At 36.6% G+C, this 13,080-nt stretch overlaps 3 protein-coding genes across 8 annotated transcripts in view; 2 read left to right on the forward strand and 1 right to left on the reverse strand.

Moving 5' to 3' along the window:
• The first annotated feature begins 100 nt into the window (after positions 1-100).
• On the forward strand, positions 101-1,831 carry LOC109854350. The gene is made up of 5 exons (XM_020427352.1): positions 101-369; positions 644-772; positions 1,217-1,307; positions 1,513-1,563; positions 1,715-1,831. Exons 1-5 carry the CDS (start codon positions 119-121, stop codon positions 1,733-1,735), a joined length of 543 nt encoding a protein of 180 aa, XP_020282941.1. The 5' UTR covers positions 101-118; the 3' UTR covers positions 1,736-1,831.
• Positions 1,832-2,049: 218 nt separating this feature from the next.
• Positions 2,050-6,119, forward strand: LOC109854349 (odorant receptor 85c-like). Of its 2 annotated transcripts, none has more exons than XM_020427349.1 (8): positions 2,050-2,883; positions 3,325-3,442; positions 3,568-3,829; positions 3,916-4,035; positions 4,210-4,300; positions 4,406-4,548; positions 4,730-4,862; positions 4,969-6,119. In XM_020427349.1, the coding sequence occupies exons 1-8, from the start codon at positions 2,710-2,712 to the stop codon at positions 5,026-5,028; spliced, it is 1,101 nt and encodes a 366-aa protein (XP_020282938.1). In that variant the 5' UTR covers positions 2,050-2,709; the 3' UTR covers positions 5,029-6,119. The 2 variants fall into 2 exon arrangements, with proteins under 2 accessions (XP_020282938.1, XP_020282939.1); XM_020427350.1 differs by lacking the exon at positions 2,050-2,883 and adding an exon at positions 3,045-3,208.
• Positions 6,120-8,560: 2,441 nt separating this feature from the next.
• The window catches only part of LOC109854315 (sorbin and SH3 domain-containing protein 1), a 29,355-nt gene continuing 24,835 nt past the window's right edge, over positions 8,561-13,080 (reverse strand). For all 5 annotated transcript variants that reach the window (XM_020427268.1, XM_020427267.1, XM_020427266.1 and 2 more), the window contains 7 exons: positions 11,684-11,888; positions 10,400-10,658; positions 10,194-10,308; positions 9,957-10,079; positions 9,662-9,816; positions 9,370-9,449; positions 8,561-9,133 (listed from right to left, as the gene is read on the reverse strand). In XM_020427268.1, the coding sequence (XP_020282857.1) occupies positions 8,965-9,133; positions 9,370-9,449; positions 9,662-9,816; positions 9,957-10,079; positions 10,194-10,308; positions 10,400-10,658; positions 11,684-11,888 (1,106 nt within the window). In that variant the 3' untranslated portion in view covers positions 8,561-8,964. The remainder of the gene's footprint in view (positions 9,134-9,369; positions 9,450-9,661; positions 9,817-9,956; positions 10,080-10,193; positions 10,309-10,399; positions 10,659-11,683; positions 11,889-13,080) is intronic.

Raw genomic sequence — 13,080 nt, forward strand, 5'->3', positions numbered from 1 at the left:
AGACGAGTAACAATTTATAGACAACGCAAAATATAAAATTTCGACGCGTAATCATAGACGCGTTTGTCTCTGACTCAGAGTCGTGTGTGTATTTCACTATGTTGCAGGTATTATTTACATGACTGTCATTTTATTTATTCTAACCGCCTTCGTGCCATCCATCTTGAACGTTGTGTTTCCTCTAAATACTTCTCGTCCATTACTTCTACCGATTCCGGTGCATTATTTCATTGACGAGGAGCGATATTTCTACTATATTGTTTGCCACGTGCTAATTGTCGCTTTGATATGCATAAACGGACTGATTGCGCACGACTGCATGTTTTTCACTTACATCGAACACGTCTGCGGTCTTTTTGCCGTAGCTGGGTAATAAAATTTATTTCATCTGGACAACACACATATATATGACACACATATATTTATTTTATATATATATATATATATTTATTTATTTTATATATTTAATTTTATACATTTATATTTTTATTTATATATATTTACATACTTACATGTACGCTATTTGTGCGTAATGAGGAACAAATATCGCGGTAATGTTTTCGTCTCTTTTTGAGATCACACAAGAAGTAATTATATTGGAAAAAATTATCGACACGTAAATGCAGATCGCGCGCATTTGCAGATTCAGATTTGAACATATGTTGTACAAACGTAGTGAGGCGAAGGACAGTCTGTTTGATCGGCTTGATGACACGCAAAGATACTGCAAAGATATTGCGCTTTCGGTACACGTACATCGAGAAGCTTTGCAGTGAGTATGTACAAATATTATGTATAATAAAAATTGTTTTCTCATAAAAGTAAGGACAAAGGGCCAATAAGAGCCTGAACACGGATGTTAGTGTGTGAAAATTAGGAATTTATTTTAAATATTAAAATATCGTCACGTTTCGATCCCAGGTTTGGATCATCTTCAGACAAAGCCTGTACAAATTCAAATTACAAATGTATAAAAAATAAATTTTAGATTAAAAATTGTTTTCTTAACACTATCCAAGATGATATTAGGCGCAAAAAAAATGATAGCGATTTTTTGTTAAATAATAATTGCGGTTTTTGTTGTTTCATAAATAACAAAATATATTTGAGAAACATTTCGAACGAATTGATGTTACGTCCTGGCTCGTGGTCGGACTATGGGAGAGCGCAAGAGCGTCGTTATTAATTAATCATCATCGTGTCCTATTTACCACAGGTTTGCGGAGCTTATCGAAAATACTTTTTCAGTATCGCTCGCTGTACAAATGATGATCATTACGTCCACCTTGAGCCTTACTTTGTTACAAGTGAGTTGATCTACAAAAAACAAATACAAACGTAAAAAATATAAGATTTCTTTAGAAACCCACATGATGGATATATATATATATATATATATAAAAGCGAGTTTTTTTCTGTACTCAAGACGTCGGTACAATTACATTATTTAACGGAAGCGATGAGATACACTCTCTTCACTATCACTCAGTTGTTCCATTTGTTCTTGTACAGCTTTCTAGGACAGAAATTGATAGATCACAGTCTCGTAACTTGCAACAAGATGTAAGAGTGCGATTAAGTTTGTCAAATTTGCTTGATTGATGTGAAAAAAAAATTTGGTTTTTGTTTTTAGAATAGAAAAAGGTGTTATAAAATTTACGATAAATAATAACGTTCTTATATCAAAAGTACATGTGGCGGTTGTATGTCGTAGATATTGTGGCTCGTGGTATAATATGCCCGCAAAAGCTCAAAGACTGCTTGTGATCGCGATGAGAAAGAGTATCGAAGCTAGTACTCTGAGTGCCGGCAAAATGTATATATTTTCGCTGCAAAGTTTTAGCACGGTAAAAAAAAAAAAGCATTTCTTTGTGAAACTATATTTTGCACTTTTTTTCGCGTTACGATATATTATAAAAACGTGTGATACATTACGTGACATTGTTATTTTTACTCAGGTCGTGCAAACCTCGGTGTCGTATTTCACGGTACTGACGTCAACGGGTGCCGTGAACGAATCATGATCACCATCCGCCGGTGAACGCAGCGACGCATTTAGTGAAGAAACAGCCACGAAAAATTTCACGATAGATCACGGATATCTCATAGTTATTGTTGTTTCTACTTGCGATAAAAAAAAATTTAGCGAGAAACGTAAATTTTATTTTAATGTGTCGATTTAAAGAATTAAATTCTTCCCTTTCCTTTTCTTTTTTGCGCATTTTTCTATTTTCCTTTAACACGCGCGCATCGCGGTATTACATTTATCAGGAAAAGAAAACAGAAAGAGAAGCACATTGCACGTCGTGTTAACACAATTAAGGACACATAATCAAGCGCTAACTGTACAAGCTGTACAACCCGTATAGGGTCACAAAGAACCCTGGCGGATATCGTCGTTGGATCGGATCCAGACAGTTTTATTATAAGATGCAATTTATCACAAATAGCAAGTATCTTAATAAACTTAATAAGTATACGTACCGTTTGATTAGTTGGTCAAACCGACGTGTATTTGTCTATTTATTATTTATGCGCGCGAGACGCGTACCCGTGTTGTAATAAGTACTCGTGCTCGTCACGTGTTGTGACGATCTATAATTATCGAAGTTGTACGTTCGGAAAAATACAAAGGACAGTTATATTCTTCGAACGTATTGATTCGATACTTTGTCCGGCGACATAGGCTCCGAGGGAAATTAGACAACAATGTTGTGTTGGCGTAGAAAAACCGCGTTTAAGACCATGGAACCTGACCGGAGTTACTATTACGATATTAACAGAAGATACTTGTCGGTGATCGGTCAGTGGCCTTATCAGAAGAAGAGACTGCTCTACTTTGTGTCTTTCATCTTGCTGGAGTCGACTCTTATCGTTGCCCAGGTAACGTTCGCCTCCATGAAAAAGAAAAAAGTGTTTTGTTAATTTGACGCGGTAGAGGTTTCCGTTGGCACAAACCATTGTGGCAAGTTCGAGAAAGAGAGACAGAGGGAAAAACTTCCTTGTGTAAATTTATGTCGCTTCATATTTTCAAAATGTTTTTTTTTTTTATCTCTGTCACACAAACGCAACAACGCGGTTACATTTTTAGGTGGCAAAATTGTTCATATGCGAAAACATACAATGTATCTTTGAAACGTTACCTCCTCATATGCTGGCAATCATAATTCTGGTGAAAATATTCACGTATCAACTTAACAGTCAAAAAGTATGTACGTCACAAGTGACGTTTGCTGTCTGTAATCTTAAGTCATATGCCCGCCTAAAGTATTTTGAGACGTAAATTTTTAGAACACCCTCTGTTATATCGATGGCATTTTCTAGATCAGGGATCTGACAGATCACTTATTCTCAGACTGGAATATGCTTGAAACTCGAGAAGAATACGACATTATGAGACAGTACGCCGAAAGAGGCAGACAATACGCGTTAATGTACGGAAGTAAGAAAATTATCTCGATTTGTGTGTGTGTGTACGATAAAAAAAAAACTATAGAATTTGTAACACGCCACGTATTTCATCAGTGAAGTTTTGTTTTTTTATATCTCTATATCTGTGTGTTACAGTATTTATTCATACGGGCACCATTTGCTTTGCGACAACAGCCCTTGTGCCACGCATCTTGGACGTCCTGTTTCCCCTGAACATCTCTCGTCCGATAATCCTAATATGTCCGGCGTATTATTTCGTCGACGAAGAGCAATATTTCTACTATATTTTCTGCCATACATTAACCGTCGCTGCGGTATGCTTAACCGGACTAATTGCGCACGATTGCATGTTCTTTACTTACGTCGAACACGTCTGCGGTCTTTTCGCTGTGGTTGGGTAAAATAATTGTTTCAATTTATTACAAGCGACAGTCCGTATTTTTATGTAATATATATATATATATATTGTGTGAAAATGTGCAGATTTAGATTCGAACATGCGGTGTACAAACGTAGTAAAACGAAGGAGTGTCTACGTGATTACTCTGACGTGTACTGCAAAAACATTGAGTTTTCAATATTCGGACATCAAAGAGCTCTGCAGTGAGTGCGTCAATAATATATTGCAATATATGTAAACATTTTTTTTCGCCAATTTTGTAATCAATCTTAATAAATGAGAGATTTGCAATCTGATAATATAATCGTATAAACTGTGTGATTTAGTATGCTTGAAATTTAATCGTGGCTGTGTTCAATTGTAAATTTTTACCACAGGTTTGCGATACTTCTCGAAGATGTTTTTTACGTGTCGTTCGCCGTTCAAATTTTGATAGTGTCAACCGGCCTAAGTATTACTCTGGTACAAGTAAGTGATTTGACAGAAACAAATATGTATAAATTATATATAAAAAATTGATTTGGAAAACTAACATAATGTGTATATATAAAATGAGATTTTTCCGTGCTTAAGATGTCAATGCAGATACACGATAACAATTTAACAGAGGCTCCGAGATACATTGTCTTCATTATCGCCCAGGTGTTTCATGTGTTCTTGTTCAGCTTCGAAGGACAGAAGTTGATAGATCATACTCTCATAATGTGCAACAAGATGTAAGAAAGGAAAAGAGAAACAGAGAGAGAATATGATTGGATGTTTAAAATAAATTAGTCATATTTGTTTGATTAATGTTGAAAGTTTTCGTGAAAAAGTTTCGAAAACACACTTAATATTAAATTCTAACAGATATGTGTAATATAAATTGTAAATACATAGTAAGGGTATATGTCGTAGATATAATGGCTCGTGGTACGATATACCCGTAAAAGCGCAACGGCTGTTTCTATTCGCGATGAGGAAAAGCATCGAAGTTAACACTTTGAGCGCCGGCAAAATATACGTGTTTTCGCTAGAAAATTTTACTACGGTACTGTAATTTTTTTATAATCTTGGATATTGAAGTATATTATGTTGCAAAAGAAAGAGGATACACACGTATAAAAACTGATGACGATTTTTATTCTATTATTTAGCTCTTACAAACCTCAGTGTCATACTTTACAGTATTAGTATCAACCAATTCTTTCGACTAATCTTGAACGACGACCGATATGATCATCACAAATATATTAGTATATTTTTTTGTGTGTGTTTGGAGAAAAAAACATTTTGATGAAGAGAAACTACAGAATGTCATCCGACTGTAATGTCATATGTATATGGAATATAATTAAACTGTATTTTCTTATCAATAGTATTAAAAACTAAAACACAAAATTTACTTGAACTTTTTATGTAAAGAACGTGTATTCTCGGAAGAAAAACGAAAAATATATTATTCAATATAGGTTTTAAATATTTTCTCTTCTTTTGTTTTATACACATGAAACGTGAGATGAAAAAAGAACTACCAGACATATATATATCTTCGGTGCTGATTTATTTTTTCTTCTGTCTTAAAGTAAGTTATTGTTATTGCAAATCAACAAATCTTAGTAATGGACTAGGTTTTATTCTTGCATCTAGAGATTACATAATATATAGTAACGTCATTAGTGTGAAGTTAAATTGTGAAAACGAGTTTATATTTTCAAATCGCCAACTGGTTCGATTTAAAGTCAAGCAAAATATTTATTTCGAACAAATGTGATTTGTTGTGAAACAGTGGTATTACGCTTATCAACGGATTTTTGATATTGCTAAAAAAAAAAAAAGAACAAAACAAAAAACGTAGAATCGTTAAGCGTGCTTGAATAAATAAACCTTACGATGACCTTGCTCTCTCAACGTTAGTAAAATTTGTTTTTTTTTTCTTTTATGTGCAGGATTTTTGTAAAAGTGTTTTTCCACATACACAACCGAAAGAAAATCATGTTACAGCATTATAACCGTCGCGTATACCACACTGAATATTTTACGACATTTTCGGAACCGCCAATTCTTATAAATGGAAAAGTGTTCCAAGACTTCTTTCTGAAGATTACATAGATTTAACAATCTTGTAATATATATATATATTTCTCTCGGATGCGTCTTACAATTTAATGAGATATGTACGTGGATATATGCGCACGTGAATTCGCAAACTCGCGTGACACGCAAGACGCAATGTTTCTTAATACACGCAAACATCTCGTATTTTCATCGTACATTTAACTGTATACATATATACATTCGGTTGTTTAACCACTTGCGGTGCAAAGAAATTTACGGTCGCGCGTGCCAGAACAGTCGAGTGCAAATCACTTCGGAGCGCGTTCAGGCAGTGTTCAGGGGGTTCCAGAAGAGAATAAAATAAAGACGCATCAACTGATGATAAAATTACATATGTATGAATACTAATCTTATTTATTAATAAATAAATGCGTCACAGTTGACGTGACATGCACGTCATTTTCTTTTCTGCAACAATCGCCTGACGACGTGTGTAACACGTCGCTGGCGTTCCGGTAACAGAAGCATCTCGACGTGCGTGGCACGTCTTTGCACCGCAAGTGGTTAAAAAATTGCGATTAGAAAAAATTTCTCATGCCTCTGAATGATCGAAAAAAAAAAATTTGCTTTTAATCATTCATATATATCAAGCTAAATAAAAGCAAAAACACTAAGTGTGTTATATATTATAATAATATATAATATGTTAAAAAGTTACAATATGTAATAAAATGTGTATCAAAATACAAATTTTTATGCTTGAATCATGATTCGAAAGCTTTTGTCGTTTAAATGTACGCTGAGGATACAAGACAACGAAGAAAAGAGACGATTTTCCAGTTGCTTAATAATAGGCTTTTATCGAAGGTAAAAATGACATCCGTCCAACTCTTTCTCGAGTTTACTCGATTTCATCGCATGTGTGTAATGCCCTTATCACATTATCTCTTTCGTTCCTGTAATAATTATTATTATTGTATTCGTAGTATTGTCTGTGATTTCCGACTGTATATCTATTATTATATTATAGCGCTCAGGAGACAGACGTTCTCTCTCTTTCTCTCTCTCTCGCGCGCGCGCGCGCGCACGTCATAATACAAGTGACACCGAAAAAGAAGTCGCAACGGCCGTGCGACTCGGAGTCTGTCGCGACCTCGACGTTGTTGTTATTACGTCGGAAGGAAGCTGGCGATTTCTTCGTCACGGCTCTTCGTACTTAGCTCACACGTTAGTATGTATGTATATACATCATTTTTCGTTATGCTTGCGTGCATGTACATTGCACGTACGTGCATTCGTTTGATTCGCTAGTGATATAATCTTTTTTATATATTATTTATATATGTATATATATCGCGCAGTATACAGTACACGATACCTCTAATGTAATATTATACATGTATATGTTTTATGTTGTTTGTTGTATATTTATATATAACTCTCTGGGTACAAATAATGTTTACAAAAATATTAATTTGGGAAGGCAAACTTTCAATTATAAGTTCGTTAGTCTCGAAATATTCACGAATGCAACAATAACAATAGCCGATTTTATCTAAGTCACTAAAATCATATATATATATATATATATGTATATATTTATATATATATATATATATATGTATGTATATATATTTATGTAGAGAGAAACCGCGCCGTTACCGCGAACTCAACACTCAAGTTTTCGTTTTAATTTGCTTTTCGAAGAATGGTCGCTCTAAAATCTCGAATTAATTTGTCATCCGCCATTTCTTTGTATACCTCCAAAAGTCTTCGATGTCATGTAAGATTTTTTTTTTTTTTCATTATATACCTTCCGTCGATGATTTCACGTAATGTGAAAATTTCGTTAAAAACTCGCTCAAACGTAGCAACATTGTTTCGAATCAGTTTACCAACTGCCAGAAGCAGCAATAATAATAAGTTACTAATCATGTTATCGTACACTACTTACAAAAAAAAACTCTACTTAAAGATTACTCGCGTTATTATCCTAGAGCGGACTCTTATCAAGCTAAATCTTTTGGTAAATCCGACGCGCCGAAGAAAGGCCCTGACACGATCAGTCTACCTTCTGGCATTTCACAAACAACCGACGGTGCAATCATATCGAATATGGCCAATAGGGGGAGGAGGGAATAGAATTTAAAACATTGAGTTTATTACCGCTAGTAATTCTGATCGTACGAGGGCTCTGTTACGTCTGTACCCGCACAATGCGGGTATTCTTAATATATTAATTAACTGCGTGTTACATCGTCGCTAGATCGAAAAAAAGGAAGACTCTTGTGTGACATTCTTCACTTCCCGCTGTAAAAACGCCTAATCTTCTCTCGCCTTTTACACACATCGTTCGATGAGAACGATAGAAGAATATCGTTGCACGAAACGTCATGTCACTTTAATCACATTCGTCGAACGTGGAAAAAGTACTGTCGTGCGACGCAGGCATTTGCGTGGATTTAATTACAAAGTTTTATTCGTTGTTTTATTCGGTAACACACTTTGCTAATTATTACGTATTATATATATATATATATGTATATGATATATGAAATTACATATTACACGATGTTTCCGAAAGAAAATCAGTCAGTATCTTACATTCTGTCCCGAGCGCGAGCAGGCAAAGTTATTTGTTAGATGTCATAAACATGTAAACAAAAGTAGTATAGTTTTGTTTTTAAATAAAATTTGTTAATCATTAAATAACAATCTTTCTCGCCGATATATATATTTGAAACTTAATTAGTAAATTAAAAGATACAACGGAGATATGCTACAATCGTATGCTAAAATCTTTTTTTTTTTTTTAGTAAAATATGCGAGTCAAATTATTAAAATTGCAAAACAAAATCCTAAAGAGTCCGATAATAAAATATTATTAATTTAAAATAATGATGAAAACAGTTAAACTTCTCCAGAAAATTCTCAGATCTGCGAGAAGGCGCTTTTATCGCCAGGAATCGACAGCGAGTTAAACGAACAAAATTTTTGATAATCTTAGCTTAACGTTTCCGTCTAGTGCTTTGGTGAAAATTATCCTGGGTCTTGATGCGCAGCGTGGCGTTCAAGTCCTGGATCGTCGATCTTCCTCACAATCGTTCCACGTAGTTACCCGGGAAGGTGCCGAAGTAACCGGTCCTCTGGCTGGAGCCGACGTACCATCCGTCGTCACACTTTTCCATTACGTACACCGTATCGCCCTCTTTGAGCTCCAGCTCGTCGTCATTTTGCGGCTTGTAATTGTATAACGCTCGATATCTGTCTCGCGGAAAGACAACAAACAACATTCTTGGAATTTTTATACTTTTTTTTCTAGTCGCGAAAGGGATTTAATTAAGCGTCAGAATAATGTTGAGATGCGATATTAATAAATTTTATTAATATTCAATCAATTATCTAAATAGAAAAATAGATAGAGTATCTAATATATAAAATTTAACGGATCAAACATGAAAATCTCGTATTATACAGTGACGAGGATAGAAAATACTCACGGAATTGGTTCCGAATGCGTGTCAATGTGCAGCGTCTCGCTGAGCTGCGATATATGCAGCTTGCTCCCTCCCATACGTGGCTGAAAGAGAGTTTGAAAGATATCACGTAATTACATACTCGTATATATATACTTTTGACAAATTTTTGCGTCTCGTTAGAATTGACTTTCAACAAGAGCGAGTTCTTTCATCAAAAAACGGCATAATGAAATGTTAAAAAAAAGGATTCAATCACGCTGTGTGTATGCAAAGTAATTATGCCGTAATTTAAGATCGTATGTGCGATAGTTACCAGTGAATTATAATGGGGCTGGGTTGTGTTGATATTGACCGGGATGGACGGCACGTAATGATGAGGTCCCATGCTCATTTTCCCTCCGGACGAGCCGTTCGCTAAGAGACTGTGCGCCGCCGGAGACGCGACCGGTTTGTTCTGAATCGGTGTCTCTGAAACAAGAAATACGATTTCCTTCGAATTTCACGTCGAAATCGATCGTCGTGCTCGATCGATCTATTCTCATAACGTATCTCCGTCTCGGGTTTTCTCTTTCCGATCACATTTATCTTCCCGCTCAAATGTCTCTCACCTGATCGATGTCCGGGTTCCGTGATCACCTCAACGTACGAGATCGGGAATATTCCTTTTCTGTTTCCTATGCGACCTTCGTACCAATTCTCGTCGACTCTTCTCGTCAGAACCACCAATTCGCCTGTGAAACCAAACACGTGCGAAAAAAATGATAATTCTTGTGATTTTAACAATTGGAGTAAACGAGAAAACAATTAGTTTGTGCGATTTTTTAACGTCAGGCTTTTTTTTTTACCTTTCACTAAGGACAATTCGAGATTGGTCTGGGCGACGAAGTTGAATTTAGCCCGCGCCTGTCCCTCGTGAGCCTTCTTCGGGGTCGTTCGCATTGTACCGTCATACGGTAGAATCTTCATCACAACGAAAAAGACGATTGTAATTACGAAAACACAAATTACACTCAACCGCGATATGTCCGCAACTTTGATTTCGAGCAATTACCTCGACATAGTTGTAAGGAAACAATCCGATCATCGCGTTGTACTCCCCCTCGTACCAGTTCTTGTCCACCTGACGTCGAACAAATATGATATCGCCACGCCGGAAAGTCAATTCCCGCGACGACTGTCCGACAAAATTGTAGAGCGCCCTGGCCACCAGACGCGGTTCCGGTGTTTGATCTTGGGATCGACTTCGCTGGCTCAAATCGTCCACGAAATCGTCGTAGCGATTCAACGGTATGGGCGACTTTTGCGAAGGTCTGAAATCAAAAAATTCGAATTGTCGAAATCGCGCGAGAACGCTTTCACGTGCGCGGGAAACCCCGACGCCGAACAATTCTCTTCGGTCATTGTCAATAATTCTCTTAAAATGTTCTCAATCGAGAACAATTTTTATCAGGAGGAAATTGAAAACGGTCGTATCTTATTTGGTTCAACTGTTTGGACCGATCAAATACACAAGAGAAGACAAGTGTTCTAATAAAGAAATTATTTTCTTAAATTCTTCCAAAAGAATTTTTTCTACTATATAACACGTAAAAAAAGAAATTTAATATCTCACGATTTCTCGACGCGGTATTTTCCTTCCGATCCGAAGTGTGTAAAAGAGAGAGACTTTCTATTTTGTTAATCATGAAATGTCATAACGGCGCAAACTTCTCTGGGACATCGATAAACGATCTCGATGTGTGTTGGTTTTCTACCTGCGCATTTACCTACGCTTTCATTGTGTCGTCCGCGTAAAAACAGCGCGCGGCTCTCGATGCGTTACGCAATGGCTATTGAAATAGCAGGAAGTGTTTACGAGGTTTGACGACGCGACAGCGAGACAAACCGAAGATCCGCATATCTCTTAACGCTATTAACGTCATTTTTCGAAAACATATTATTCGATTGGAAAACAAGCAGTAATACAATAAAAATTAGATAGAAAATAGACGTTCCTGCCTTTGGACTGCAGATGGTGGCAGTATAATAAATAAACTTAGTGTGGAATATAAAGTGATTTATTGTGGAACGTTTCGACCGTCGATTACGGTCATCCTCAGCCACCCATATTATTCGAGTTTGAAAAACACTCTTCTCTTGATGCGCGCGACAATATAAAACAAATACGTAATCTGATTATTCGGTGCGAAAAGATTTTTTGCGCGTCTCTTTTCTCTTTTGGTCTCGCGACATAAATGTTTCTCCCAAGTTATTAGACGTAATAGAAAAAAAGAAACCAATTTAATTTGAATTCGATTGTTCCAAAACAATCCACACAAAAAACAAATGTACTCACATGAAGTTGTCCGTGTGCCTGCGCGAGTCGATGTCGTGCAACTCCTGAAGATACTTGCGACGACGTTCTTCCTGATAGACGCGCCGCATGTTCTCCGCACTACGGCGCGCGAGCTCTTCTTCGCTCAGCGGCTCTTTTGCCTCTGTACGCACCGGCGAGCGATAGTGAATCGTCACCTCACCCTCCACATAACGCCTCGGCGATTCTGCATCAGACAAGACACCTTTACCCCGACTGATCGATCCGCGAGCGAAGAGTGTCATCGGTTCGACGAAATTTTCCGCGAGTTTTGCGCGATTTCACGCGCGTTACTGTTTCAGATTAAACTCTTTTTTTTTTTTTTTTTGGAAGAAGTGAGGAAGAATTTGTTTCACTTCGCGAGTATCTCAATATTTAACGCGCCGTCGTTCGTTTGTTCATATCCGAACGTTCAAATTTGTCGAAGTTATTAGAGCGCGAGAAGAACATGTTCCATTCAGACGTGGTGTTATGTTGTTGAGAAGAAAAATTTGAACTGCGTGTACAGAAGAGAAAGAAAGAACGTGTGACGACTTAACCCACTTTGAGACCGTCACTTGTTTAGCTCATTTCGCCGGAACGTCGTACGGCTTCTTTGCGGAGAGAAACGATACTCGAGCCGCGGTCGTCGACCAAGTAAAAAGCAAAACTTGCAGTTACGGTCTCCAAACACAGTGCAGGTTTTGCAATGCTTGATTACGTTCAATTACACGCGCGCACGTGACATTACGGCAAAAAAAAATTGAAATACACGCTATATTACACTTTTTTTTTATTTACCAGCGCAACACAAGACGCGCACTACGCGCACGCTATTGTTGTTTTTATTTATAAAATGTATCGTGCCAGTAAACACAACCTGTCACCGGGATGACAGCTACTATATACGTCTTACACACCATATAATACACATGATGTACAATATGAGAGATGTCAGAAACAACGCATCAAAATCAAACTCGAAGAATAGAAAGAAGGAGGAGTGGAAAAACAACGCGTGACTACAGTCACGTGTCTTTAAAAACGTGACTAAAGTAAGGTAACGTGACAGGAAAAAAAGTAAAAAAGAAAATATATATATTATATATAATATTCTATATATATATATATATATATATATATATATATATATATATGTATGTACCGTAATCACGGAACCAAGATCAGTGACCTTAGCGTAGTCGCGTGACCGAGGTCAGTGACTTTAGCGTAGTCGCGTGACCGAGGTCAGTGACCTTAGCGTACTCGCGTGACCGAGGTCATTGACCTTACTGTAGTAAATATATAATACACATAATACAATATAAGGTATAATATTATAAATATATAATAAAGTATATATATTATATATATATTATAAGTATATATATTTTATAATA

This window comes from Pseudomyrmex gracilis, unplaced genomic scaffold (assembly GCF_002006095.1).
Source record: "Pseudomyrmex gracilis isolate BER0280 unplaced genomic scaffold, ASM200609v1 scaffold_63, whole genome shotgun sequence".
NCBI lineage: Eukaryota > Metazoa > Arthropoda > Insecta > Hymenoptera > Formicidae > Pseudomyrmex > Pseudomyrmex gracilis.